Here is a 26,190-nt window from a genome sequence, read left to right as displayed (position 1 = left end):
GAAGCATTTGTTAAAACATACTCACCAAAAAAAATACTACACTCTGCTTATTTTACTGACAGATCTTACCAAATATCAAGGAACAGATAATTTCAACCATATACAACTATTTCAGAGGAGAAAACAAAGAGACATTTCCTAATTCTTTTTTGAAGCTAATATAACCTCAAGATCTAAACTAGACAAAGAACAGTACTAAGAAAGGAAAATTGTGTCAATGTGACTTCTGAACATTGATGAAAACAAGTCTAAATAAAATGTTAACCCAAAAACAAAATAAAATGTTATTTAAAAAGAAGTATGTCATGACCAATTGGGATTTGTCCTAGCGAATAACCACCAGTTTTCACAATTCACCACATTAACAGATTATAGGGGGAAAAAACATATGATTATCTCAATAAATGCAAAACCAAAAAGAATTGCATTAAATTTAACATATATTTCTGATACTAAAGAAAAACCCCTCCTAGCAAACAAGGAATAAAAGGAAAGGCATTATTAAGCTGTAGGGGACATCTTTTCATGCAGGGCAGTTGAGGGTTAAGATCTGGACTCCAGGATAAGAGTATCTGGGATTCTAATCCCACCTCTGTCGATTATTAGTTGTGTTACATGGGCAAGTGCTACAAATTGTTTATGAAAGCTAGCTTCCATTATTTTTTTTAATTGGGAAATATTGGGTAGCGGTGTGTTTTTCCAGGATGTCAAATCATTGTTTTTCAATCTAGTTGTATGTGTGGCAGGGGGGAGGGGGCGCAGCTCACTGCTCCATGTGGGAATCAAACCCGTGACCTTAGTGTTAAGAGCACCGTGCTCTAACCACTGAGAAAACCGGTCGCCCACCAGTGGCTCAGCTCCAAGCTCAAGCTGTTGTTTTTAATATAGTTGTGGAGGGTGCAGTTCCCTGGCCCATGTGGGAATCGAACCGGCAACCTTGTTGTTAAGAACTCGCGCTCTAACCAACTGAGCCATCCGGCAGCCCCCTATTATTATGTTTTTAAGTCAGGTTTATTGAGGAATAGTTTACATATATTAAAATTAACCCTTTTTAATGTGCAGTCCTATAAATATTGATTAATACATACAGTTGTACAACCAAAACAAGTGATAAAACAGGCCCTCACCCCCCAGAGGTCCCCCATCTATAGTGCTCAGTAACTACTGATCTGTTTTTTGTCCTATAATTTTTCCTTTTCCAAAGTGTTAAATAAATGGAATCACACATTTTGTAGCCTCTTGAATCTGTCTTCTTTTGCTTAGCATCATGCTTTTGAAACTTATCCATGTTGTTGTTTCAGTAGTTTGTTTTGTTGAGACACTATGAAAACTAATGAGAGTTTAACAGGTTGCTACCTAGGGCAGATCTAGGTTTTTGTCAGGCCTGAAGCTTATACAATTTGGGGGGGGCTGTCTCTCAGAAAAAGAATACAAAATTACCAATACAAAATTAGGTATGAAAAAAGTTATTTTAAATAAGAAATCACAACAGTACTGCTACAAACACAGGAATTCTGAAAATTTTTATTTTACTCCCTCCAGTAAGAAATTTAAAAATATGGTTTCTTTAAAACTATGTAAAATGCACCATCTACTGTATTCCTGCAGGAAAGACCTTCCATTTCTTTGAATAGGCGAAAATGGGAACCTAATTCTCTGCTTACAATTTTACATTTTTGATGTTTGGAAGAATTTTCTACTGACTAGCTCTGGTTTCATATTTCCCCAACCTGGTTTCTCCACTTCCCACATAGTTCTAGGGCTGGATGCTACAGGCACATTTGTGTCATCATTTACAACATCTGGCCCCGCTCACTTTGTGTCAGGGTGTCTGGTTAGCATAGCGTGGTAGTTTTCCTGGAAGCATTCCTACACTAGGACAGCTAGCAATAATTTAACTATAGGCTATATGATTGGGAACCACATAATATCCCATTACATTCAAATAAAATGTATGTTCAACCAACTTCCTCTAACTGGATCCCCAAAATGCTCGCTCCCATTCCAACACCACTCACTAGGGGATATGGGACAAGAGAATTCTTACTGGAAATAGACATTGGTTTTAATATATGCATATTGTGGTTAAAATACCTTCTCTTTGCAAAATTTTAAAGAAAACTTGACTGTATAGTGCGATGCCAGGGTCCCTCCCAGAGCCTAGAAAGGGTTCATGCAAGCAAGTACTTTAAGGATTAAGGAAATCGTTGGGAAATTGGACCGCTGATATTTCTCCTAAAGAGGACGAAGGCAGGGATAGAGGGAAAGAGAGGACCTTTTATTTTAGCTTGCTCTTTTTGCCATATATTTTAAAAGGACAGTGTACTTGACTCTTCTTTTGGAAGAATTCAACCAAACCTATCTGGTGGGGGTGGGGGGTGTTTGTTTGTTTTGTAGACTTTCAGGGATTTGGAGATGGCAGCACCATCTTGGTGGCTCCACTCCGTGGCCTGAACCAACCATTGAGATCGAGTGGCACAGGCCTGGCTGAACCTCATCAAAGGCCAGCCATTCTAGAGGGATCTGGGTCTAGCCTGGGTCTCCATATGTTTAGTATTCTCTTAACGGAAATCGCAGCACTAACATCCTTATTTCAGAAAAGCAGTTTTTTTGGAATCAAAAGCATCACAGACTAAAGAAACAACTAATATATTCAACGTATGGTGCTATGAGATGATCTCATTTTATATGTTAAAAGGTTTCAGATGAAATAATTTTTTGGAACAAGAAGTCACTCAGATTTAGAGCATTTGATTAACAAGGTATTTAAATATTTCTCATGGGTTTTTGTTGTATAAGAGTTGCATACCTTTAAAAATATGTTATTTTCAACTAGATTGCTTAAATACATACTGTCCTCTTCAGTTATCAGATTCTGGACAATGGAGGAACACAGAATTCAGAAGGTTTTTTTTAAGAGCATTGTTTGATTTTTAAATATTTACGGTTTTGATCCTGACAGTTATTTATTTGTATTCCATCCTTTTAATCTTATTTTTAAAGCTAAGAAAAGGATAAAAAATTTTTGTAAGGGGTTTCATGTTTTACACAGAGAATATATATTTTATAATATAAAGGAAATGAAGCAATAGGTGTGGGGGAGTACTTTTACTTTTAATCAACACTGAGACAGGTACTTGAGGTACTCATGGGTCCCCTCAAACTGTTTACAGTGGAGATGGAGAGAAAGCCTAACATTTAGGCAATACCAGCACACACTGTGAGGAAGGATAAAATCACGTGCTGATTTACAAGGTGCAATAAGTGTACAAGTGCGGATGAGAGGAAGAAAGGAGGGCTGTGTTGTCCTAGCAAAGGCTTACCCAAAGGATCCCAGATAAAGATAAGTTGGAGGATGTTAAGAAAAAGGGGGCCCGATGAATAGAACCCAATATAAGAAATTTCACACAGTTGAAGGTGGCCTTTTCTGGGGAAGAATATTCCCCAGGTAGGGCTGCCAGATTTAGCCAATAAAAATACACAACAACCCATTAAATTTGAATTTCACATAAAGAATGAATAATTTTGATATTCCCCAGACAATAGTTGGGACTTATCTATACTAAAAAATTATTCAGTGTTTGTATGAAATTCAAATTTACCAAGGCATCATGTATTTTATCTGGCCACCCTGGACCTTAGCCTTCCCCCCACCTCACTCGTTTTTTTTGTGTGTTTGTTTTTAAGGCTCCATCAGGGGCTCCCTGGCTTGACTGTGGTTCTCTGAACGCAGCTGCCTCCTGGCTCTCCGAGTCAGGACTGCAGTGACGTATGTGCGTGGTCCACAGCCAGCCACACACCTGTTAGCTTTTCCGGCATCTAATTTTGGGCTTCCTGAAAAAGAAAACAGATTTCCTTTAAATACATTTTTTTTTTAATTAAACTCTTTATTTTGAAATGATTGTAAATTCACATGCAGTTGTAAAAAAAAACAACAACAACAATACAGAGCGATTGATCACAAATCCCCTTTCCCCAGATTCCCTCAATGGTAACAACTTGTGAAACTGTAGGACAATATCCAACAAGGATATGGACGTTGATGCAATTAGGATACAGAACATTTCCATCCCACAAGAAGCTTTCTTGTTCTTTTGTAGCCACACCCATTGTCTGGAGATTAATCTAGGTTGTGTGTATCAGTAGTTCATTCCTTTTTATTGCTGATTAGTATTCTGTGGTATGGAAAGTGCACAGTTTGCTTAACCATTTACCCATTGAAAGACATCTGGGTTGTTTCCAGTTTGTTTGGCTATTATAAATAATAAATAAAGATGCTGTAAACATTTGTATACAGGTTGTCATATAAACCTAAGTTTTCATTTCTTTGGGATAAATGCTCAGGAGTGCAGCTGCTGTGTTGCATGTTTAGTTCTTTTAAGAAACTGCCAGACTATTTCCCATTTGTGGAATGGAAGTGGCTGTACCATTTTACGTTGCACTGCAGTGTATGAGTGATCCAGTGTCTCTGCATCCTCACCAGCATTTGGTATTGGTGCTATTTTTTTAATGTTAGCCATTAATAGGTTTATTGTAATATCTCATAGTTTTAATTTGCATTTCCTTGGTGATTCAGGTTGTCGAACATATTTTGATATACTTATTTACCACAGTATATCCTCTTCATTGAAATATCCATTCACGTCTTTTGCCATTTCCTAATTCCATTGTTTGGTTTTTTAGTGCTGAGTTTTGAGAATGCTTTATGTTGTCTAGATACTAGTTTGTCCTTTGTTGAATACGTGGTTTGGAAATATTTCTCCCATTCTATATCTTGCTTTTTCATCCTCTTAACAGGGTCTTTGCAAAGCAGACATTTTCACTTTTGATAAAGTCTAACTTATTAATTATTCCTTTTCTTGATTGTACTTTTGGTGTACTCTTTGCCTAATTCTAGATCCTAAGGATTTTCTTTTTTTTTTTTCCCTAAAGGTTTTATAGTTTTAAATTTTACATTTAAGTCCGTGATCCATTTCGAGTTCGTTTTTGTGTAAGGCATGAAACTTAGGTAGGGATTAATTTTTTTGCCTGTGGATTGTTTTCACATTTGTTGAAAGGGTTGAATTGCTTCATTGAATTGCTTTTGCATATTTGGCAAAAATCATTTGGGCATATTTGTGTCTTTCTGGGTCTGTATTCTATTCCATTCATCTCCGTGTCTATCCCTATGCTAATACCACACAGTCTTGATTACTGTAGCTACATAATAAGTCTTGAAATTGCATAAACTAGTTTCTCCCACTTGGTTATTCTTTTTCATAATTGCTTTAACTATTCTAGTTCCTTTGCCTTTCCACATAAATTTTAGAGTAATTGGGGGGCCTTTTTTGTCTGCTCCCTAATTGGCATTTTCAAATTGCTGCATCTTAAGTTTCAAGCCTGAGATAATGAGGCAAAATGAAAACCCAAGGACCTCACCCCTGTGTTGTTCGTTGATCCCCAACGTTCCTAGCAGGTCTGCCTTCTTCTCTCCACCTTTCAGAGACTTTCTATGTTTGTTTTTATATATAAAATCTAGGATTTTCAGCTGTATTTAGCAAAAGAAAGCGGGACAAATTTGACTGCTGTTATCTTCCCAGAAGGAGTTTTCTAAATACTCTTAACGCCAACTTAATTGCTCATTTAAAAATCTTTGTCAATCCCCTACCCGCTACTACTCATTAGGCAGAGTCCTTTTTCTTATGCTATACAGTTGAAAGTATGTATATTAATCAGGGTTCTCCAGAAAAAAGCCAGAACTTATAGGAAATAAATATCTATATATCTGTCTATACCTATATATACTTAGATAGATATAGATATAGATAGATATAAAATAAGGAATTGGCTCATGCAGTAATGGACATTGGCAAGCCCCGAGATCTGCAGGGTGACTTGGCAAGCTGGAGACCCAGAAGAGCCAATTGTTTAGTTCCAATCCTAGTCAGAGGCCTGAGAACCAGAAGAGCTGATAGTATAGTTCCAGTCTGAGGGCTGGCAGGCTCCAGATCCAGGGAGAGCCCATGTTTCGATTCAAGTCCAAAGGCAGGAAAAATTCTTTTACTCAGAGGAGGGTCAACCTATTCTGGCCTTCATCTGATTGGTTGACCCTCCCGCATTAGGGAGGGCGATCTGGGATATTCCTTCTACCCATACAAATGGTCATTTCATCACAGAAACAACCAGAATAATATTTGACCAACTATCTGGGCACCCTGTGCCCCAATCAAGTTGACACATAAAATCAGTCATCACAGTGAGCCAACAAGGCTACTAAATGGCTTAATTTGGAGCTAAATATGAATTCTGACCCAGGTTGCTCAGAAATTCATATCTTGAGCTGACTTTGAGATATATAGAGAAACTCAAAGAGAATGAGTAGAGCCTTTCAAAGATTCAAAAATGTATTTATGGAGAGAAGCCACTGTAATCTGGAAGACAGGATGGCACCGGGGAAAGTACAAAACTTATGGTTGTCATGTTTCTTCAAGAGAGCTTTATAAACAGGAAAACTGTTAAAACGTTTATTTTTTCTTGATTCTTGGAGTAAGAATTTCTCTTTTCCAGTGTTGAAAGATTTTAAAAATTCAAAGTAAGAATTTCTCATGACCTATAATCCTTTTGTCCCAATCTCTTAACATTCCCCCTGGACTCAGTACTCAGTGTCAAGAGCTGGCTCGCTCCCAGGGCGGGCAGTATCACTTATGGGGAAGACTTTGTACTCAAATAGATCCGGGCTCCCAAGTGTGTGACCTGGGGTGAAATACTTCACCCCACTAAGCAGCAGTTTTTTTAATCTGAAAATGAGGAGTTTGGTGTCTGTAACATCAGTGTGAGTGTTCCATAATTGAGCATCCTCAAAGGTTAGACATCTGGGTAATCTTCAGTTGTACAGTTTTATAGATAAGACTGCCATGTTGGTGCTGAAATATCTATCTTCATTTTGGGTCATTTCCTTAAATTCAGCTTCCTATAGGTAGAATTACTAAGTCAAGGGATAGAACCTTCTAGAAAGCTGGTACCAAGATTGTACTAGCAATGGGAGCAAAGGTGGGGGGGAGAGGGTAAGAGAGACTTTTCTAATTTTTAAACTTTATATTTTCTAGAAGCATCAGGTGATGAAGGAGGAGGAGACACAGAAATGAAGCGGCAAAAAACAGCTCCGGTTCCTGCCCCGTCAAAGAAAACCAAACAGGTGACAGTCATTGTGGGAGAGTCACACTGCTGGCTTCTGCAATCAGCCTCTTGTACCCTCTACAGCATCCCGGTGCCTAACATTTACTGGTGGGATTTCAGGGAAACTTTTACCTTCTCTGCCTTTGACAAAGCCATGCTTCGTTAATTATAAACAAGCAAAGTCTATTTTTTCCCCTAACATTTTTTTTTTACAATATAAATGTATTTTACAATAATGGCATCTTAGATTTTTGTATCACATTTTCACCAAATCTCCAGTCTTATTATTTTATGTATAGTGCCTAAAAGGAGACAGGTTTCATAAAGATATGCAAGATTCCCCCACACACACACACCAACACAGGGTCACAGTGCCATGCCTGCTGCCAGCAGGCTCCCAGGGCCTCACGCTACCCAGCATCATGGTCCATTGTATTAATTCTTATCACAGGATTTGCTGCCTTCATAACACCACAAATGGCCATTTGGTAAACTTTTGTTTCCTGGACCTATGGCCTTTTATTTCCTTTTCAATCTTCCTACTCACTACCTCACTCACTCACTCACATCCATTTGCAGCTTTTTCATGTTATGTGTTCCTTAAACTTGATTGGTAACCGAGTGTCATTTTTAGGGGACTATCTACTATCACTCCAAAGTTATCATCTGTGTAGTAAGGATGTGTGGTCTCATTATAAGTGGCCCTAAACTCATTTCACTAGAGGGTGACGCTACCCAAAGTTTGTGACCAGGTTGAGGATAATTGTGAGAAGCAGTTTTGCATAATGGTTACCTACAAGCTGCGAGACTTTAGGCAAGTTACACTCTGTGCCTCTGCCTCCTTATTGGTAAAATGGTGAAAGTAATTGTATTTTCCTCACAGTTACAGTGGGTAGTAAATCATGAATGCTTGTCAAGCACTTTCAACAATAGATGGCAAAAAGAATAAGCACTGAAGTGTTAATTATTATAGTGAAATATATTTCGTCTTTTTTATTTTATTCATTATTTTTTCTTTGTGGGAAGAGGAAAGCAGAAAGATATACCTACCAGGGGTGCCAAAAACATGTATACACATGACTTGTGTTCATCTTTTGTTATCAGTATATATTAAGTATTACAATTTTAATACAGTTTTTTCCTTTCTTAAAATGTGTATACATTTTTTGGCACCCTCTGTATTTAATATATAATCATCTTGGTTTTCTGTCCAACCATTAACTATTCTGCTCAAAGTCCCTCTATCAGTTTTAGTTCATTCTGTCAAAGACACAGGTTAATATTCTTAGCTTTTCAATGTACTTCACCAAGGTGGAATGTAATTTTACAGTAACTTAGCCCACTAACCACACCTTCATCCTGCCTCCTTTGACCTTTGCCTCTCATCAGTGCCTACCTGCAGAACTTGTTTCCAAATATTCTTCTTCATACCCCATTGGCTTTCTCTTTTCTTCCTTTCTCCCTTGATAATCTTCTCGCTACCTGCTCACATTTTCAGGACTCATTGGTGAAAGAAGTTTGCATTAATAGACTTGCCCAAGCCTGCATTTTCCCTGTCTTCATTCGTGGAGCCGTCTGCATTGCTAAATTTCCTATTTTTAGCTCCATCCTCCATGGCTCTTCTTTTCCGACAACCACCATGGTAGATAAAGGGCAGAGAACCATAGGAAGAAGAGGGGGAAATGGGAGAGGAAAAAGTTAAATACCTTCTTCATTTCTGTGAACATTCGCCTATCTTTCAGTAGCTCCAGTTTCAACAATAATAAAGACCGTTTATTGAGCACTTACCACAGGCGGCCCTGTGCAAAGCCACCTGTAATCCTCCCATAATCCTCACGCTGCCCTGTGAAGTACAGGGTACCCTATCTGACAAATTACTTGAGGCTCAGAGAGATGGATCCTGGGGTCATGGTCCACTTGGGGGGCTGTGAGCCAGGTTCTGTGGATGCTGTTGCTTCCACTTTCCTTTTCACCTGTCCTTTCTCTTTCAACTGGGGAAAATGGGATTTGCTATGTCCTCATCTGCTTTGTTGGTGACATACCATTACTATTTTCGGCTAAGAAAAAAAATTACAAAAGCTTTAATTTTTATGGCCCGTTTTCACCACCATCCTCTTGGCTCTAATTTCTTTCACTACCAAGTTGCTGTAAAGAATTCAAATCCTAGGTGCTCTAACCCGTTCCTCTAAGCCTCTCCTCATTTACTGAACCAGAGAATTCTGGGAGTCTCCTGTGCCCCTCTGCCTCCTATGAGAGTTACCCATCTAGCTCCCTGGTCTCCCCCACCGCTCTGAACACCTTGAATGCAGAGTTTACCTGCATTTCCACAGCACCTTGCACAGGATTTTGCCCTGAGCGGCACTCATTAGTTGTGCAATGAAGGAATGGGTGACGATAGCCCTATTCCAGTTTTCTCACCACTCTTTCCATCTCAGCCTTTTGTGTCCCAGCTTGTGTGCCAAGCTGGGACACTTAGCCTGCTGCCTGCAGACATCTCTTGGACCCTGGTGACCCAGTGTCCCTCCTCCAGCCCCCTCTTTGAAAGTTTTTCCGACCTTGGCATTCAGACCTGGGGTCTCTCTTCCTCCACTCTAACTGCTCACACAGCCCCTCTGACTCCTCTGTGGGCTGCCCGTTCTCTCTCCAGCTGCTCTCCTCCCTCTGGACTTCATCTCACCACCCCAAAGACATCCTCCTTGTCAGGCAGACTGTCCTTTCTTGAATCTTCTTCTAGTTCTTTACTCATCGAGCTCGAGTCTCCAGCTAGTTCATGAGCATCTTGGAGCCAGGGTGTTTTTGTGTTTACGACAGTGCCTGGCAGCGTGCTAAGCGTTTGACTCATGTGGTAGACGTGACTGGATGTTTGTTGTTTAATAGTAATTGCATTTTCCCCTGGATCAAAAAAGAAAAGATATTTTATGCTGTATTTACATTTTTCATTTTTTTCATTAGCTTAATCTCTTTGCTGTTCTTTCAGTTTGTTGTTGTTGTTGTTTGTAATGTTTGCACAGGAACTTCCTGGCCTTATGCCGCCAGCTGTCATATACATGTCGGCTTCCGTTGCACCAGGTGAGAGTATCTGTTGTGCTAGACAGTGTTCTTTCCTGTGCCATAGGCGGCCTCGCATTTCCGTTACTGACTCTATACCTCTCATCTGTCCAATATTTGAAGCAGATTTATAACTTTATAAAAGTTTTCTTTCCCCAAGCAACTACATCATCTCTAGCAACGCTTTCACATCTAAATAATCATCCTTGGCCTCCTCAATAATGTGAGTATAAAGATTTGCCAACAGTTCTCTTTTTTTTCCAGATATTGCTTCCAAAATAAATGATGAATTCCCCTACTCCTAGAGATTGCATCACCCTCTTCCCTCCTCACCATCAGTCATTTCAGAGCCAGCCCTAGTGACTTGGTAATTATGGTTCCCTTAAGAAATATAATCCCTTAGGAGGGATTTCATGACTTTTCATGGATGCCTTCAGTAGATTTTCAGTGGTGCCATGACCCATCCTCTCCCCCTCAGAGACCACACTGGACTTCTTTTTCTTAAGCTAGCTTTTTGTTTATCTCCTTGGATCATAAAGAAATCTCCAGCAAGAGTACTTATCCCTTTCTGTCCTTACTCACCTTTCTCTACTGTTGTATTTTCTTCCTGTTTCCTTGTTTGAGCATTGATCACTTCACCCCTCTCCCACTCTTGATCTTCAAGTTTACACTTGACGATGTTAAAAGAAGAGTATATCCTATCCACTCTCTCTGATTTACCTTCTTCCTTTCCGTGCTGGTGTCTCAATTCTTTTCCTCTATGTATTAATCTATTGTTGAATAACACATTTCCCCCAAAAGTTAGCAGCTTAAAACATAACAAATTCTTTACCTCATAGTTGTTGTTATCTCACAGGCGTGGCTTAGCCTGCTCCTTCTGGCTCTACATCTCTCATCAGATGCCAGTCAGGTTGTGGGCTGCGGTTGGGGGGCTCAACCTCCTTGTTGGCAGGCCTCAATCCCTCAAATGTGAGCCTCTCCACAGGATTGCCTCATAACATTGCCGCTGGCACACACACAGATCTTTTCCAGATAAACTCTTCTCGACCTTGGGCCTCTGCTGAGACAACTGAAGGACAGTAGCCCTTCAGCTTCCTAGAGACATGTTTGAGAAAATCTGTGAGGCAAACCTTTAATTTATTTAAAGAGCTCTTATGTGACTAAATAGCGCTCTGAGGTGCCACCTTTGTTCTTTCTGAGGTCTTCACAAATGGATTTGCAGCCATTCCCTTGACTTCTTTGATAGTCCAACTGAACTCCCTCCTTTTGCATTTTCCCATAAGCCACAAGAAAAAATTGGTGGTATCGTCAACACTGTTTGGTTCTCCTTCGATAGATAACCCACAGCATTAGATACATTTTCTACTTTTCATGTAACTGCAGACCGTATTGCTAAACTTTCTACCACTACGTAACAAAGATCCTCTCTTCTTCAGTTTTCAATAAAATTTTCCTCACTAACTAGTAGATTTTCACCCTCAACGTCTTCAAAGGCCAACATTTTATGACCAGTGTGTTCAGACACACTATCCACCCATCCATTACTTATTTTGGGCACATTTCAAAGTAATCTGCAAAATTGGTACACTCCCCCCAAACACATCAGCATGCACATCATTAACAAAAGTTCAATATTTAAAGATCTTTATTTTTGTCCTTTTATGCTAAAATTAACATACAATAAAATGCACAAATGTCAAATGTACCATTCAATGAGTTTTGGCAAATTCATGCAATTCCTTAACATGAATCCTTACGGTATAAAGTATCGCCCCAGAGCCCTTTCTTTTCACCTCCCTGTCAATCACCATTCCAAACTCCTTAACCCAGAGGCAGCCACTGTTCTGATGTTTTTTCCCAAATAATTAGTTTTGCCTGTTCTAGAATTTCATGTAAATGAAAGTGTACAGGATATGATCTTTTGTTCAAGGCTTATTTTATTCAGTACCGTGTTATTTAGATTCATCTATGTCCATGTATAGTGGCTTTTTTTGTTTTTTAATTGTTGAGTGTATTATTCTGCCAGAGCTGCCATAACAAAATACCACAGACTGAGTGGCTTAAACAACAGAAATTTATTTCTCACAGTTCTGGAGGCCAGAAGGCCAAGATCAAGGTGTTGGGAGGTTTGGTTTCTCCTGAGGCCTCTCTCCTTGGCTTGTAGATGGGCCCCTTCTCACTGTGTCCTCACACGGTCTTTCCTCTGTGTACACATCCCTCGTGTCTCTGCCTTTTCATAGAATGACACCAGTCCTGTTGGATTAGGACCCTTCCCTTAAATGATCTCACTTAACCTTTACTACCTCTTTAAAGACCCTATCTACAATACAGTCACATAGGAGGTTAGAACTTCAATATATGAATTGGGGGCGGGGGCACGATGCAGTCCCTGACACTGAGTAATATTCAGTTATATGAATATATCAGTTTGTTTATCCATTTTCCAATGGTGGATACCTGGGACTATTTCCTGTTTGGGACTATTAGGAATCAATCTGCAATTCATATACAAGTCTTTTTGTGAACATATATTTTGATTTCTCTTGAGTCAATACCTAAGAGTGTAATTGCTGAGTCATGTTTAGGTTTACAAAAACCACTATACCCTTTTTCCAAAACGACGGTACCATTTTTGCCTTCCTGCCATCAGTGTATGAGGCTTTTGGTTGCTTTATATCCTTATCAGCATTTGGGGTTAACAGTCTTTTCATTTTAAACATTTGGTGGGTGTATATTGAATAACTTTTGACCACACTCAAACGAAACTGAAAAGCTGCTTCTAAATTATGTTTCTCTTCATAATGAACATTCTTGTTTTTTATTATAAAATGGCAATTGAAATCTTTTTTTTTTTTTTTTTTTACCAAAGTAATAATCAAACAGTAGTAAAGGTTTTTAATGAAAAAACAACAGTCCGCTTCCCTACTGTTACCCTAGGTCTTTCCTCAAAGGCAGTCACCCTCAGCTTTTAGTTGTTTTTCTTATTTGCTACCTTATACTTTCTACAGTTTCTTGATTTATCAGTTTCTGACACTATATATTAACTTTCTAAGGTAGCATATTAGGACATAGCTCTTCCATTTACCTCCCCACCCCCCATCCCTCTCTAACTGCTACATCCCCTGCCAACACAACATCACATTTTGGTTAAAACAGTTGTCATTATTTCATTATTATGACCATGGAAATGCTGTTCAACCCCGAGAAAGGGAGAAGCTATAATCATCTCTCCTTTCTTATACAACTTTTTATTTTCATGGTATTAATAATTACCTCATTTTTTCATTTGCCCAGCTTGCTGTGTTCCTATTATTAATTGTTCCCATATGTTCAACATCTCTTCCACATGCCTATGAGTAATATTTTCCATATGCTCAAATGGATCAGTTATTGTTCTTTCCTGCAGACCTCCATGGTCCTATTCTGCTCTGAATTGGTTATTCTCTGGGCCTGCTGAGCAATGGAGACTTTTCTTTACTTCCCCTTCAACATTCTCCTGGGTTAGTCTCCCTATTTGCTGAATCCCATATCTTCCTTTATCTTGGTTTAGCCCTTTATTTTGCTGGGATACAGCCTTCAGTATCTGTGGGTTGAAAATAAATTTTTTGAGACCTTAAATATCTGCAAATGTTTTTATTTTACTCTTAACTTTATGGATAGTTTGGCCGGGTATAAAAGTCTAATTTGCAAATAAATTTTCCTCATAATTTTGAAGGCATTGTTCCACTGAGTTTTAGCATCCAGTAATACTGATGCAAGGTCTGAAACTATTTTTTTTTTTTTTTTTTTTGTCTGACCCTTTGTATTTTGTATGTTATTGTTCTTCTGTTTGGAAATTTTTAGGATCTTTTGTTTGTCCATAATGTTTTAAAATTTCACAGGGATGCTTCTTAGTGTGGGTATTTTTCTTATTTATTAGACTCTATACCTAATGGGCTTTCAATTTGGAGTTTCATGTTCTACAAAGTTTCCCTCAGTCCTGGAAAGTTTTTCTTGTATTATTACTTTGAGCACTTCTTCCTCACTATTTTACATGACCCCCCTTTTTTTATATATACTTTTTATTGGAATGATGAATCTCTTGGGCTGATTCTCTAAAACTTTTTCTTATCATTTTTAAAAATCTTTCTGGAAGATTTCTTTTACTTTATCTTCAAGCCTTCCTCCTACATTTTTATTCCAACTTTATTATTTGTTTTAATATTTAAATGTTTTCTGATTGCTCCATTTTTTAATAGCATCTTGTTCTTATTTCATGGGTGCAAATTTTTCCCTTATCACTCTGAGAATATTAATTGTAATTGTTTTGAAGAAATGTCCCTCTTTCCTCTGGGTTCTTTTTCTTTTTGTTGTTCATATTTTCTTATGTTGGAGACTTTTGTTAGCTGTCTGATGAACTTGTCTATTCCTGTGCAAGAGAGATACACTAAAAAATTGTCAGAAAATTTTTGTACATAGTAAGGCTTGTTGATTAGTGGACTTCATAGTTCGGTGATAAGATAACAAGCTAGATTTTTAGTATGGTACCCTCAAATGTCACTCTTGTGGCATTTCTCTTAGGCTATTTCATTTCTCCAGAGAATAATTCAGTGGTCTCCTGCTTGTAGTATTGTAAGCGCGACTTGAGACATCTTGAAACAGGGATGGGAAAAGAAAGTGAGCCTCAATCTCTGCCCTACCTCCCCTGTGCCGGACTTCTTGGTCCTCTTGTCCTCTCCAGAGAATAAACCTCCAGTCTGCTGCCAGGAAGAGCAAGATGAGAGGAAGCAGCAATAAGAGGGTTGCTTGGCTGCCTGGGCAGGAGATACAGCTCAGTGGGAGGTGTGAGGGAAGTTTATCTTTCTAAATATAAAGAGCCAGTCTCTTTCTTTTAAACCCTTCACTCTCTATAGTACCTTGTGCCTCCAACTACTAACTCATTTCAGAGTCCAACAAGTCAAACAGACTCCCTTATAATTAGTTTCCTCCTCTCCAGAAACCCAGATGCTAGCTTTCTCTCTCTGCTAAATCACTTCCACCCAGTTTCAATCACTTTCTAGTTTCCAAAAGGTTGTTAAAATCTCTCCACTACTGTTACCCTATTTCCTTGTTTCTTGGTCCTTATAGATTTATACCTTTTCAATTTCCTTTATTTTCAGTATCGTGGCATTTTGAGGCTAATTTGTCATGTTTAACCAGAAGAATTATTATTAAATAATATAATTTTTGACACTTTAAGAAACTGAGAATTTGCTTCAGTTCCTTCACTTAAAAGCTTAATTTATTTCATATTTTGGGGGGAACTGTGACTCTTCTAAATATTTAAACTGCATATTTTGGCTACATATTTAAAATCACTACATTTCATATAAAGAAATGTCATTACTTATCAATTGTCAAAGACATACACTGTTGAAATTGGTTTCCAGAAATGGTTAACTGGCCTGGCCTCAGTCTTACACATCTTTTTACCTGGTCTCTCTGAGAGTAAACATCAGCATTCATAAGGCAGCTAAGTTTAGGAATTTTCAACACTCTGGATTTCTATTTCCTCACAAAGCCATCTCACCAGTATGGAAATTGGCCCCATAAACTTGGCTTCTTCATTAGTACCCTACCTCAACCAGCTAAGGTGACTGCTCCCAGAAAACAAATATTATACTGCATTTCCTTTAGGATGATCTAAGAATTTGAACCTAGCGTTTTAACCTGATGCTGTTGTCTTGACTAAAGCAGGTCATCAAGTATGTTTCTTTTCTCCTATGCATGATTCAGAATTGCATTTTTATTTCTCTTCCAGAGTCTGTATCCTTATCCCTGAACTCATTTCCAGATTTGTGTCGAATTTGAATTAATTGGCCTTGTAAACCTAACATAAATATAAGCCAGCACATTAAACATACCCTGCAACAGCACCCTCATTTGCTAAATAAGAAAATGGAACAGGTTTCTACATGTGCTTCTCCAGAACCTTGACACTGGTGACAAGATACTGCAGGATGCTTTGGGATCTGCTAATCGGATCCAGGCCGTTGCCTCAGGAGCATGAGCCAGACGTTGGCCTGCTCTGTAATTGGACTCTTGTGACCATCTGGCAGCTTCTGTGACACACTAGTGGCCTTGACCCAGATTCTAATTGGCATGTATCAGCACAAATTGGCATGTATCTACATCCACAAGATAGCTTAACTTTCTAAATAAGAGAGGTCATAATATCTTTTTTTCTTTAGCTATGATGCAACTGCTCTTTGCAGGTTTTTTGTTTTAACTGAGAAGAAACTAAAATTTCAAGATTCCATGTTACTTTAATCTTGAGTCTTTTGGATCTACTTCTTTACTGAGTGAAACGGGGTCTAGAAACTGCAGGTCCTGGACCACGTCCTGAAGAAATTATGTAGTATTATTTCTCTCTCTCTGGCTTCGGGCCATAGGTATTCTTAATCTGCAGACTGTCCACAAACTTTAATAGAAAGCTTCATTTGTAATCATTTTAAACAGAGCCAGTGGAAACAAGTTTGCTTTAGTTAGTAGTTTACCAGCTTAAACTGGTACTCTCTAATTGTAATGGCAACTTAATCAAGGAAAAACTAAGAATACGTTTTCACTTATACTTTATATCTTACTTGGCAACTTGTTTGAAAATGTTGCATAAAAGATCCAGCACAGGAAACATTTTATATTCCTGCTTATGATTAATACATTTGGAATCTGAGGCATTCTACTTTATAAATCAAGGTCTTAGTCCAAATTTCCTGTTTTTCTACATTTAAAAAAAAAAAAAAAAGAGGACTCGGTAAAAAATAGCACTAAACTGTAGAGGGTATTTCAGGGTCAAGGTAGCGCCAACCCCCCCATGGGTGCTGACTGCTCAGGCCATCAGTAGAAACGTTCATTTTGTAGTCACTATAGATCAGTAAGCCATTTGGTGCAGCTGGTTTTATAAAAATATAGGTTTTAAAAAAATATCCTACTTCAGATTTTCTATGCTTATTGAGAAAAGGAAAGAAATGGATAGCAAAATAATAAACCAGTGACTTGGAAATACAAGCTCACACATCACCAGTTAACGGAAAACACCTGTCACACTAGTCAAAGACTTCCTTATTGCATCTTAATTTTAATCACATCTATTTCTGTCTGTATTTTACAAACCTGGCTACTCTCTTCAATCTTTAAGAGCCTCTACCACCACCCCAAACACATACATGGACTCACACATTTTGACCTTTGTTCAAAGATTTTCCAGGCCGCATAATAGCCTACAGTGGGTCTTCCAGGATCTCTCTCTTTGTAGAATGTTACAGATACTCTGAAGAATATATACATGGCAGTGGACACTTTGGGATTCATACCATTAGTTGACAACTCATCATGCTAAGAGGAAAGTTTTCTCATTTGTATTTTTTATAGCCTAAGGAATGTTTCTTGATACAACCAAAGGAAACAAAAGAAGAATCCACCAAGACCAGGAAATGGAGAAAGGTAATATCAATAATTGTTTGCAATGACGTGGCCCTGCATGTTTTCATCACATTTTTGTAATCCCCGCTTTAGAGATGCAGAAATTGTAAGATTCAGTTAGGTTTGGTGACTTTCCTAAAGTCACTTGCAATAAGTATTTCTGTTAGAGCTAAAAATAAATCCTTCTGATTCCTAGTTCAGTTTTGTGGAGCACTAAACATCATTCTTACCCACCCTGCGTTTTCATTGTGGCTGGCTGTCAGACACGAGTTTCTCATTCTAGAAGGGGCCCAGAGCTATCCTGCCCTCTAGCCCCCCTCGCTCTGTCCAAGAAAAGAACTGTGTCAACCTTCTTTTCTTACCCATTTCAATTTTTAAAACCTTTTATCTTACGGAGACAGAGCTGAAGTTGGTAACTCAGGGGAACCAGTCTCCTGTGTTATTTCTAACTCTCCACTTATTAAAGTTAGACCCATGCTAAAAAAAAGAAAAAAAGAAAAAAAAAGCCTTTTATCTTAGAGTATTAACAAAAAGAAACAAATAAGCAGATGAAGGGAGCATAAGGCATTCTGACTCACATTCTGAACCATAATTTAAAGCAAAAGACTCCCCTTGCATTTTAATACTTGCCTGTGAACATATGGAAGACTCTTGCTCCTATACGAACTTTCTTATGGCTCAGACTTGGAGAAAGTGTGGTTAGCTTTGACCTTCCAACACAGTTGTGAAAACAGCAGTGTAATTCTCTCCCTGCCAAGAAGGATATACTGCTGAAGTCAGCAGAGGAAATATGATTGGGATTAGAGGAAAGAAGATGGACTCGAACCAATTACTTAACAGAAAGCTTTTAGAAAACTCAGAGTGTGTGTGCATATGTTTTCTTTGCTTGCAAATGGCCAAATAGGAAGATGGGAGATGCCAAATTGGCTGAGGTTTGGCAAGTCCTTAAAGAAGGAACTTGAACTTCTCTTTGATAGTTTGTACACTAATGGCCTCCAGGAGTGTTAAATTCTTGGTGGCTCAAGGTCAGAACTCTAGCTGGATAGTTTAGCCTTGGCTGAGGTCATGCTAAAATGTGCCCACTGATGACATCTTTTTAAAAGTTAATTCATTTGACAGAACTTGGACCATTCTTGGCAGTGGTATAGAAATGAGGATCTTGTGGAAGGAGGGGCGAAAACTGGTGAGGGCGGGGGCTCTTTCTGGATCTTCGGTGAAACATTAGAAGGAAATGAGAACGGAAGTTTATGATGAAAACTAAATGAACAATTGTGTGTTCCTAGTACATTACAAGTGTTCAGTAAGTGCTACACAAATAAGTCCAAATCAAAATAGATGTTGTAAAATATTTCCTGTTCTAGTTTCCAAAGGGCCACTTCAAGACTATATCTTCCCAGACTTGAGAATTGAGGGTCTAAAAGTTTCCCTTTTCAGTGAGTCCTTGCTAGGTTACTCCTGCAGCTTTTACTTTAATCCCAGAAATCCAAACTGAGAGTCAGTGCCCTAAAAACCAGGTTAGGCAACAAATTCGCAAGATTCTGCTCTCCCCGAAATACAAATCGTCTTAAAGAAGGGTTCCACAGCAACAAGATTTCTTGACTTTTAATAGAAACGAATACCTTATTAGTTTCTATTAAAATGTCAGTTTTTCTAGAAGTCCTAAACTAAAAGTTAAAAAGGAGTCTTTTAGATCATTCATTCTTCAAAGCAGTTATGCCCAATTTTAAAATACCAAGTTTTCTCAAATGTGTTTATTAGAACTCACACGTATAGTTGGCCATCACTGAAACCTATGTGCAGTTTAAATGCCAAGGGAATCAACCTATCCTAAGCCAAATACCATTCTAAAATCTTTCTTCCCATTTTTTCTTTCTTCTTTTGTCTTAGAAGAAAATTACTGACATCCTTGCAAAATCAGAGCCCAAACCAGGCACACCTGAAGACCTCCAGAAGCTGATCAAGGACTATTACAGCAGCAACCGTTCAGTGATTGAATTAGAAGAACTTAACCTACCAGGTACAGCCAGGCTTCTTTGTTTTTTCCTTTTTTTTTTTTTTTCCTTACTATTCTGAGGTTATTCAGCAGGACCCATTGTTAATTGCTAGTAATTTTCCTGATGATGAGGAACAAAACAGATTCATCTCTTCTCTTCTATATGTTATGGCTGGGTATGTCAGCCAGACATTAATATATTTTACCCGTGCTAATACTTCTTTTCTCAACCTGATAGTTTTAACTCTTGGATGATTTCTTTATTAAGATGCTAAATGGTATTTGTACAGTGTAGCAGAAAGATTTGTAATTGTATTTTTTATTTAAAAGGCTAATTGTTGGGTATGCATATTTTTCAGTGATTCTTCAAGAAGTAAGAATCCCTAATGAGGATAGAAGTTACATAAAAATAAATATAAGACACATTTAAAAGTACAGATATGAAACATGAATTTATTCATCCTTTATAGACAAGAATGTTGACTTTAATAAGCAGCTGAGTTTTGTTATTCTTATGATGGTTTCTAATTATGGTTTTGTTTTTAGGGTAGTGTTCTGGGTCCCAGCCCAGACTTTTTCAAGCAAATTATGTAAAGATAGGGACAAAATTCTGTATTCTTAGCAAAGCTGACACCTCGCCCCAGGTTCTTCAGCCTACTATTGTTTGAAATCTATGTAGAATATGTAAAATTAAGTTAAAAGATATTGCAAAATTCTTAAAACAACTTATTTTAATTAATTTCAAGATTATAATACATCCTGTAGTTCTTTTGGTCAGAGATTGAAGAGATGTTGCCATAAAATCAAGCCACAAACACTTTGTGTACCCCTGCCTGAGATGAGTTATTTATAGACCATAAGGGATATCTACTACTGCTTTTGCAACACGTCAAGGGCAGTTTGATTTCCTTTTTCCATTACAATTTTATGTTTTCTAGAGGCTTGAGAAGCTGAAAAACAGCCCGCTCCCTGAATTTTTATAATTCCTCTGTGATAGGATTTTTTACAAAATGTGCGTCAGGTTGGAGACATGAGTGCCCGTCTGTTTCTTTTCCAAAAGGAATATCCTTTAGGGACGTGAAGGAGTGCCTTTCCATATGAGCTTGATTTGGAGTTTTTGACTTACTGAGCCCAGATGGCTCCAACTGCAGTTAGAGGAGGAGAGCTAGGTCCTGACTGCCCTTTTTCAGGAAGCAAGTGTTAAAACAAAGCCTCTTTTCTAGGTTTAACTGAAATTTGGTTTTACTGTGGCTCGGTGGTCAATTTTCCCTTCTAGATTTTTTGTTAGAGTATACTTTCAATTTTGGAAGGACTGGTAAGATAACGGGACCCACTGCTCCTCTATCACCTCATGGAACGTCATAAACTTTAATTCATCGCAACTGTAGAGAGTCACAGGTCAGAAGAAACCTTTAAGGAGTCCTTTACGTTCCATAGTGAGCTTCCATTATATTATTGCTGTGTTAGAGTTCAGTTAGGCAAGAATGTGTGGTCATGGATTGATTTAAGGAGGAGCAAACATTTTGTAAATATGTTACAAAATACTGTCCTAGCCAAAAAGAACAGATTTTTCACTCTCGGTTAAGAAATTAAGCCATTCTGAGACAGTGATCGGCGGCATGACATCACAGGAATGTTTTAGAGAGAAGGCCTGTCACTAACGATGCTGTCAGCACACTGATGAGACCAAGGACCAAGGGGAAGTCTGTTCTGGGTGAGCAGGGGTATGAGCCAAGAGTATTTGGAACAGGCTCAGGAAGGGGCCTAAATGTAAGGTGGCTATAAACACTAAAGTATCGTTGCTATTTAGTTTGCTGAGTGTCTAACTTGGTTTTGATTTGAGGTTGTTTGTGTCTGTAGGGCCAGGAACATGCTTTTCGATTCCTGTTGCGCACTGTCCGTTGTTCATTTCACACAGGGGCACTTACTTAGAGTTGCAAGGCAGGAGTCCCAAGGAGCTACCCTGCTTGCTCCTGAGAGCCGCAGGGTGCTCTAGAGCAGAGCTAAAGCCTTAGCTAGCTGCCGCTAAGTCACCCGGGAACTTACACAGCAAATTCCCAGGCTCATCCCCAGGGACTTCTGACTCACTGCACAAAAGGGAGTCCACCCCAGGAACCTGTGTCTTTCCTAAAGCTCTTCAGGTGAGTCTAATCACATCCAGGCTTGGGAAGTTACAGTTTTAAAGACGATCCAAGGCTCTAGAACAGTATGCGAGGCAACATCTTTGAAGTTTGTTGCTCACAGAATGTGAGTTACAAATGCTGGGTTACAATATAAATTTCATTGAATGTAGTCATAGTTTACTCCCTAGCACTCTGTTGTGTTTATAGACAAACTTCTTCTTGTAGAAAGAATTAGGATGGTTAACAGGATGCTTTTTTATACATCTTAGTTACAGAGTTAAAAATACTACATAGTTGCCAGGCCATGATTGTCATTGGTTGAGAAAACCCCTTGGTTTTATTTCCGTGTGTTACATTGTCTTTTACTGTGTTGTTGTGTTATGTCCTGTTGTATTTTCATGTATTATTCCCATTCTTTCTTAATACACACTCCAATAGGCATTCATTTCCCTATAGGCATTCATTCTGTGCTAATAGGTTTTTAAATATGTATATATCCTTGTAAATATGTTGTGTTGTTCTATGTGTGTACATTTTACAATTTATCTAAATCATGTGCTAAACCTCTCATTCTGTTTCTTTCCTGACTTAGCACTTTGTTAGGACATGTCTATATGGCTTTATGTACATCTGCTTCAGTGCTTCTAACTGCTGCACAGTGTTGCCGTGATTTCGGCTATCGCATATTGCTCACCCATTTTCTCAGATTTGGACACCTGCTTGCTTCCAGTTCCCCACGATCACAAATAATGCTAGGATGAATATACTTATGTATGCCTCTTTATAGACCACGCAGGAATTTCTTTCCATTATTTACACAGGGATGTAATCGTGGGGTCATAGGGTGGTATACATCTTAATTTTACGACTGTCCAGAATAGCCATGCCAGTTTACATCTGCAGTTCCTATGAGTTTCCATCACCCTACATTCTTGACTGCACTTGGTATTATTCATCTTTCTTTCTAGCAGTTGCCAGTCCAGTGTGTGTGTAAAATATAATCACTATATTAATTTGCACATCTACAATGACTAGTGAGTTGGAACATCTCTATATAGTTTGTTAGCTATTTCAGCTTTGCCTTTGTATATTGTCTGTCCATGGATTTGAAAATACAATGCTTCATTAATCCATTGACTGATGCAATAAGCTCTTATTTCACTATTCTAAGAAACTATGGACAGTTTATTTGTTGCTGCTGCTGCTATTGTTTTAAAGACTAGACAACACTTTAAAATATATAACGAGCTCACTAATTCACTAATGTTTTACAACCTTGTTCAAGAATACGTAATTTACATTTAATCTATTTTGATTATGTGTTTGCAAAATTCTCTACAAAGCATGTTTCTCATATTTCTAGACTCCTGTTTCCTCAAGGCCAATGATTTGACTCATAGTCTTTCATCATACCTAAAAGAAAGTAAGTAAACTATCATTTTTTTAAAAATTTATTCAAGTTGTTATTTTTCCGTTAAAATATAAGGTCTGGGGTGGCCGGATGGCTCAGTTGGTTATAGCGTGGGCTCTGAACGGCAGGGTTGCCAGTTCGATTCCCACATGGGCCAGTGAGCTTTGCCCTCCACAACTAGATTGAAGACAACGAGCTGCCACTGAGCTTCTGGAGGGGTGGCCGGATGGCTCTGTTGGTTAGAGTGCGAGCTCTCAACAACAAGGCTGCCAGTTCAATTCCCACATGGTATGGTGGGCTGCGCCACCTGCAACTAAAGATTGAACATGACAACTGGACTTGGGGCTGAGCTGCGCCCTCCACGGGCAGCAACTTGGAGCTGATGGGCCCTGGAGAAGCATGCTATATTCCCCAATAAAATTTATTAAAAATAAATAAATAAATAATAAGATCTGTCTCTTTAAAACAAAAACTTTTAAAACCACATTTACAATCAAAATTTTTTACCTTAAATGGATTTTTTTTTAAAGTTTATTGGGGTGACAATTGTTAGTAAAGTTACATAGGTTTCAGGTGTACAATTCTGTAATACCTCATCTATATGTCACATTGTATGTTCACCACCCAGAGACAGTTCTCTTTCCATCACTACATATTTGATCCCTTTACCTTAAATAGATTTTAAATGGAAGTTTTATTTTGTTTTGGGTCCATCTTAATCTTTATTTAAGTTTATTCTTGTTTTGCTCTGGCTTTGAGAATCTGTGTTTTGGACTCATGTGTGTTTTACAGCACATTGGAAGTGTTACTCTAGGAATCCAGAGAATAATTAGTGTTCTAATCTCAGTTCCCCACTAATTTGCTGTTTGACCTGGGACAGGTCACTGAGTACTCCTCTGGGACTTAATTTTGTTATCTGAAAGATAAGGAAGTTGGACTGTGTGATCTCTGTTCCAACTATGAGATTCTGAAATTCTGTTCACATCCTCAGAATTCAGACTGTGGCTATTGCATCGTCAATCTAATTTGATCTTTTCAATATGTGTTTTGTGTCGCCAATAATAACTAGGGTATTTATACGAGGTAGTCATTTATTTGTAACCAACAGTGAAATATTTTAGATATAGAGATTTGGCAATCTTCTTTCAAACTCTAATCAGTTCTGGTGACACTCTACTTGAGTTCATAAACTTTCCTCAGCCTCAAATTCAGTAAATGTAAGTAATAATTGAATCACCCTCACTAGATTATGAGAACTAAACAAAAGAATGTATGTAAGCTGCCTAGCACAGTGTCAGTATTTAACAAACGTTTGCTATCATTTTAATGTCATTTCCATTTCATATCTTATGCTGTGCCCCTTTAAAATTTAACATTATTGAATCAGAGTTCTTTTCCTCATCAACATTGCCTTCAAACATCAAACATAAATTAAAATATCGCAAATGCATTATTTCAAGCTTTTTTTTTTTTTACTTAGTCTAACTAAAACTAGTTCCATTTAGCTAGTTGGCATATTACATATTTTGTATTGTACATTAATGATATTTCATTTTAATCTAATACATAGAATAACCAGAGAATAGACTCTAAAGAGTGCTCATTATATTTTATTTTACCTAAACCTAACAAAGAAGTAATTGGAGAATACGCAATTTTGGGAGCCCTATTTTGCTATATTTAGAGTAATATTTTTCTTATGGTCTTTTTTTCAGTCTGCCCTAAGTGGGTAAAACTTCGCAAAAACCATACTGAGAAGAAATCGGTCCTGATGCTGATCCTCTGCAGCTCTGCCGTCCGAGCCCTGGAGCTCATTAGGTTGGAGGCTTCACCTATTCTATTTTGTACATGTTTTCTGAGTAACCGACATGTGCCAAGTTGATACATTCTGTATGCTGGAGATGTAACAGTGAACAGAATCCACTCTCATTGAACTTACTTTCCGGTGAGGGAGACAGGCAAGAAACAAATAAATATAGTATATTATAATGTCAGGCAGTGATAAGTTATAGAAGAAGAAATAAAGCATGGCAAAGGGATAGAAGTGGATGGGGGCTACTTTTAAAAGGGTGGTCCCAGAAAACGTCTCTAAGGAGGTGACATTTGAGCAGAGACGTGAACAAAGTAAAGGAGAAAACCAAGCAGGTGTGTAAGGAGAGCATTCCTGGCAGAAGGGAGAGTAAGTGCAAAGGGCCCTGAGATGCGATGCAATTGGAGGATTTGGGGCAGAGGAGTCACATGATCTGAATAATCGTTCTAAACGATCACTTTGGCTGCTGTGTGGAGAACATACAGTGAAAGCAGGGAGATCATAGGAACAATAACCGGTTAGAAGGAAAAAATAGAAGAAAAGAACTCATTTAAAATAACAAGACAGAATACCAAGAAATAAACTTACCAAAGCCTATATAAAGAAAATATTATATAAGCGATGCAAAAGATCTTTTATAAACAAAAAGGCATACTATATTCCTGAATAGAGGCAGTGTTTTAAAGATGGCTGTTTTACCTACGCTAATCTGCAAGTTTCACACGTTCCAATGCAAATCCAAAAGAACTGTTTTTAAACTCGATAAACTAGTTCTAAATTTATGAGAAGAAATCGGTCCACAGGGAAATTCTGAAAAAGATACTAATGAGAGGATGTTATACCTATGGTATTAGATTAAAAAAAACAAAAACAAAAACCACGAAATATATTACAAAGTCTCAATAATTAAAACGGTATGGAATTGTCACGTGCATAACAGGCAGATCAGATCAGTGGAACAGAATTGAAAGTTCAGAAATAGTCCCATAGGTACATGAAAATGTACCATATGGCGAAGGTGATAAATCAGTAGGGAAATATGGATTATTTAATAAATAATATTGGAACAACCAGGTAGCCATCTGGAAAAATAAAGTTGGATCCATATCTCACTTCTTATACCAAGATAAATTCCAAATGGACCAAAAATTTAAATGTAAAAGTTGTATTTTAGAGATAATTTGTCAGTGCTTTACTAAGTGCTTTCATG

The 26,190-nt window shown here is 38.1% G+C and overlaps 1 protein-coding gene and 1 long non-coding RNA gene across 10 annotated transcripts in view; one reads left to right on the top strand and one right to left on the bottom strand.

The window, feature by feature from the left end:
* Nucleotides 1-26,190, top strand: part of CMSS1 (cms1 ribosomal small subunit homolog) — a 334,075-nt gene that overhangs the window by 293,200 nt on the left and 14,685 nt on the right. For 7 of the 8 annotated variants that reach the window (XM_019756500.3, XM_088794218.1, XM_088794217.1 and 4 more), the window contains 5 exons: nt 7,086-7,174; nt 17,593-17,664; nt 19,531-19,660; nt 23,123-23,182; nt 24,886-24,988. In XM_019756500.3, the coding sequence (XP_019612059.3) occupies nt 7,086-7,174; nt 17,593-17,664; nt 19,531-19,660; nt 23,123-23,182; nt 24,886-24,988 (454 nt within the window). The remainder of the gene's footprint in view (nt 1-7,085; nt 7,175-17,592; nt 17,665-19,530; nt 19,661-23,122; nt 23,183-24,885; nt 24,989-26,190) is intronic. The other variant, XM_074332944.2, reaches the window with a different exon arrangement.
* LOC109460785 (uncharacterized) lies at nt 993-18,574 on the bottom strand. Of its 2 annotated transcripts, XR_016019748.1 has the most exons (4): nt 18,270-18,574; nt 11,036-11,294; nt 8,552-8,777; nt 993-3,834 (listed from the first exon to the last, which is right to left on the bottom strand). It is a non-coding gene; the product is annotated as an uncharacterized LOC109460785 (long non-coding RNA). The 2 variants fall into 2 exon arrangements; XR_012496610.2 differs by lacking the exon at nt 8,552-8,777 and having other exon boundaries at nt 18,270-18,561.

The sequence above is a fragment of the Rhinolophus sinicus genome, chromosome 17 (assembly GCF_057876585.1).
Source record: "Rhinolophus sinicus isolate RSI-liver-muscle chromosome 17, RSI-T2T, whole genome shotgun sequence".
NCBI lineage: Eukaryota > Metazoa > Chordata > Mammalia > Chiroptera > Rhinolophidae > Rhinolophus > Rhinolophus sinicus.
Note: the sequence above shows the minus strand (reverse complement) of the source record. Positions and strands in the feature narration are given on the sequence as shown.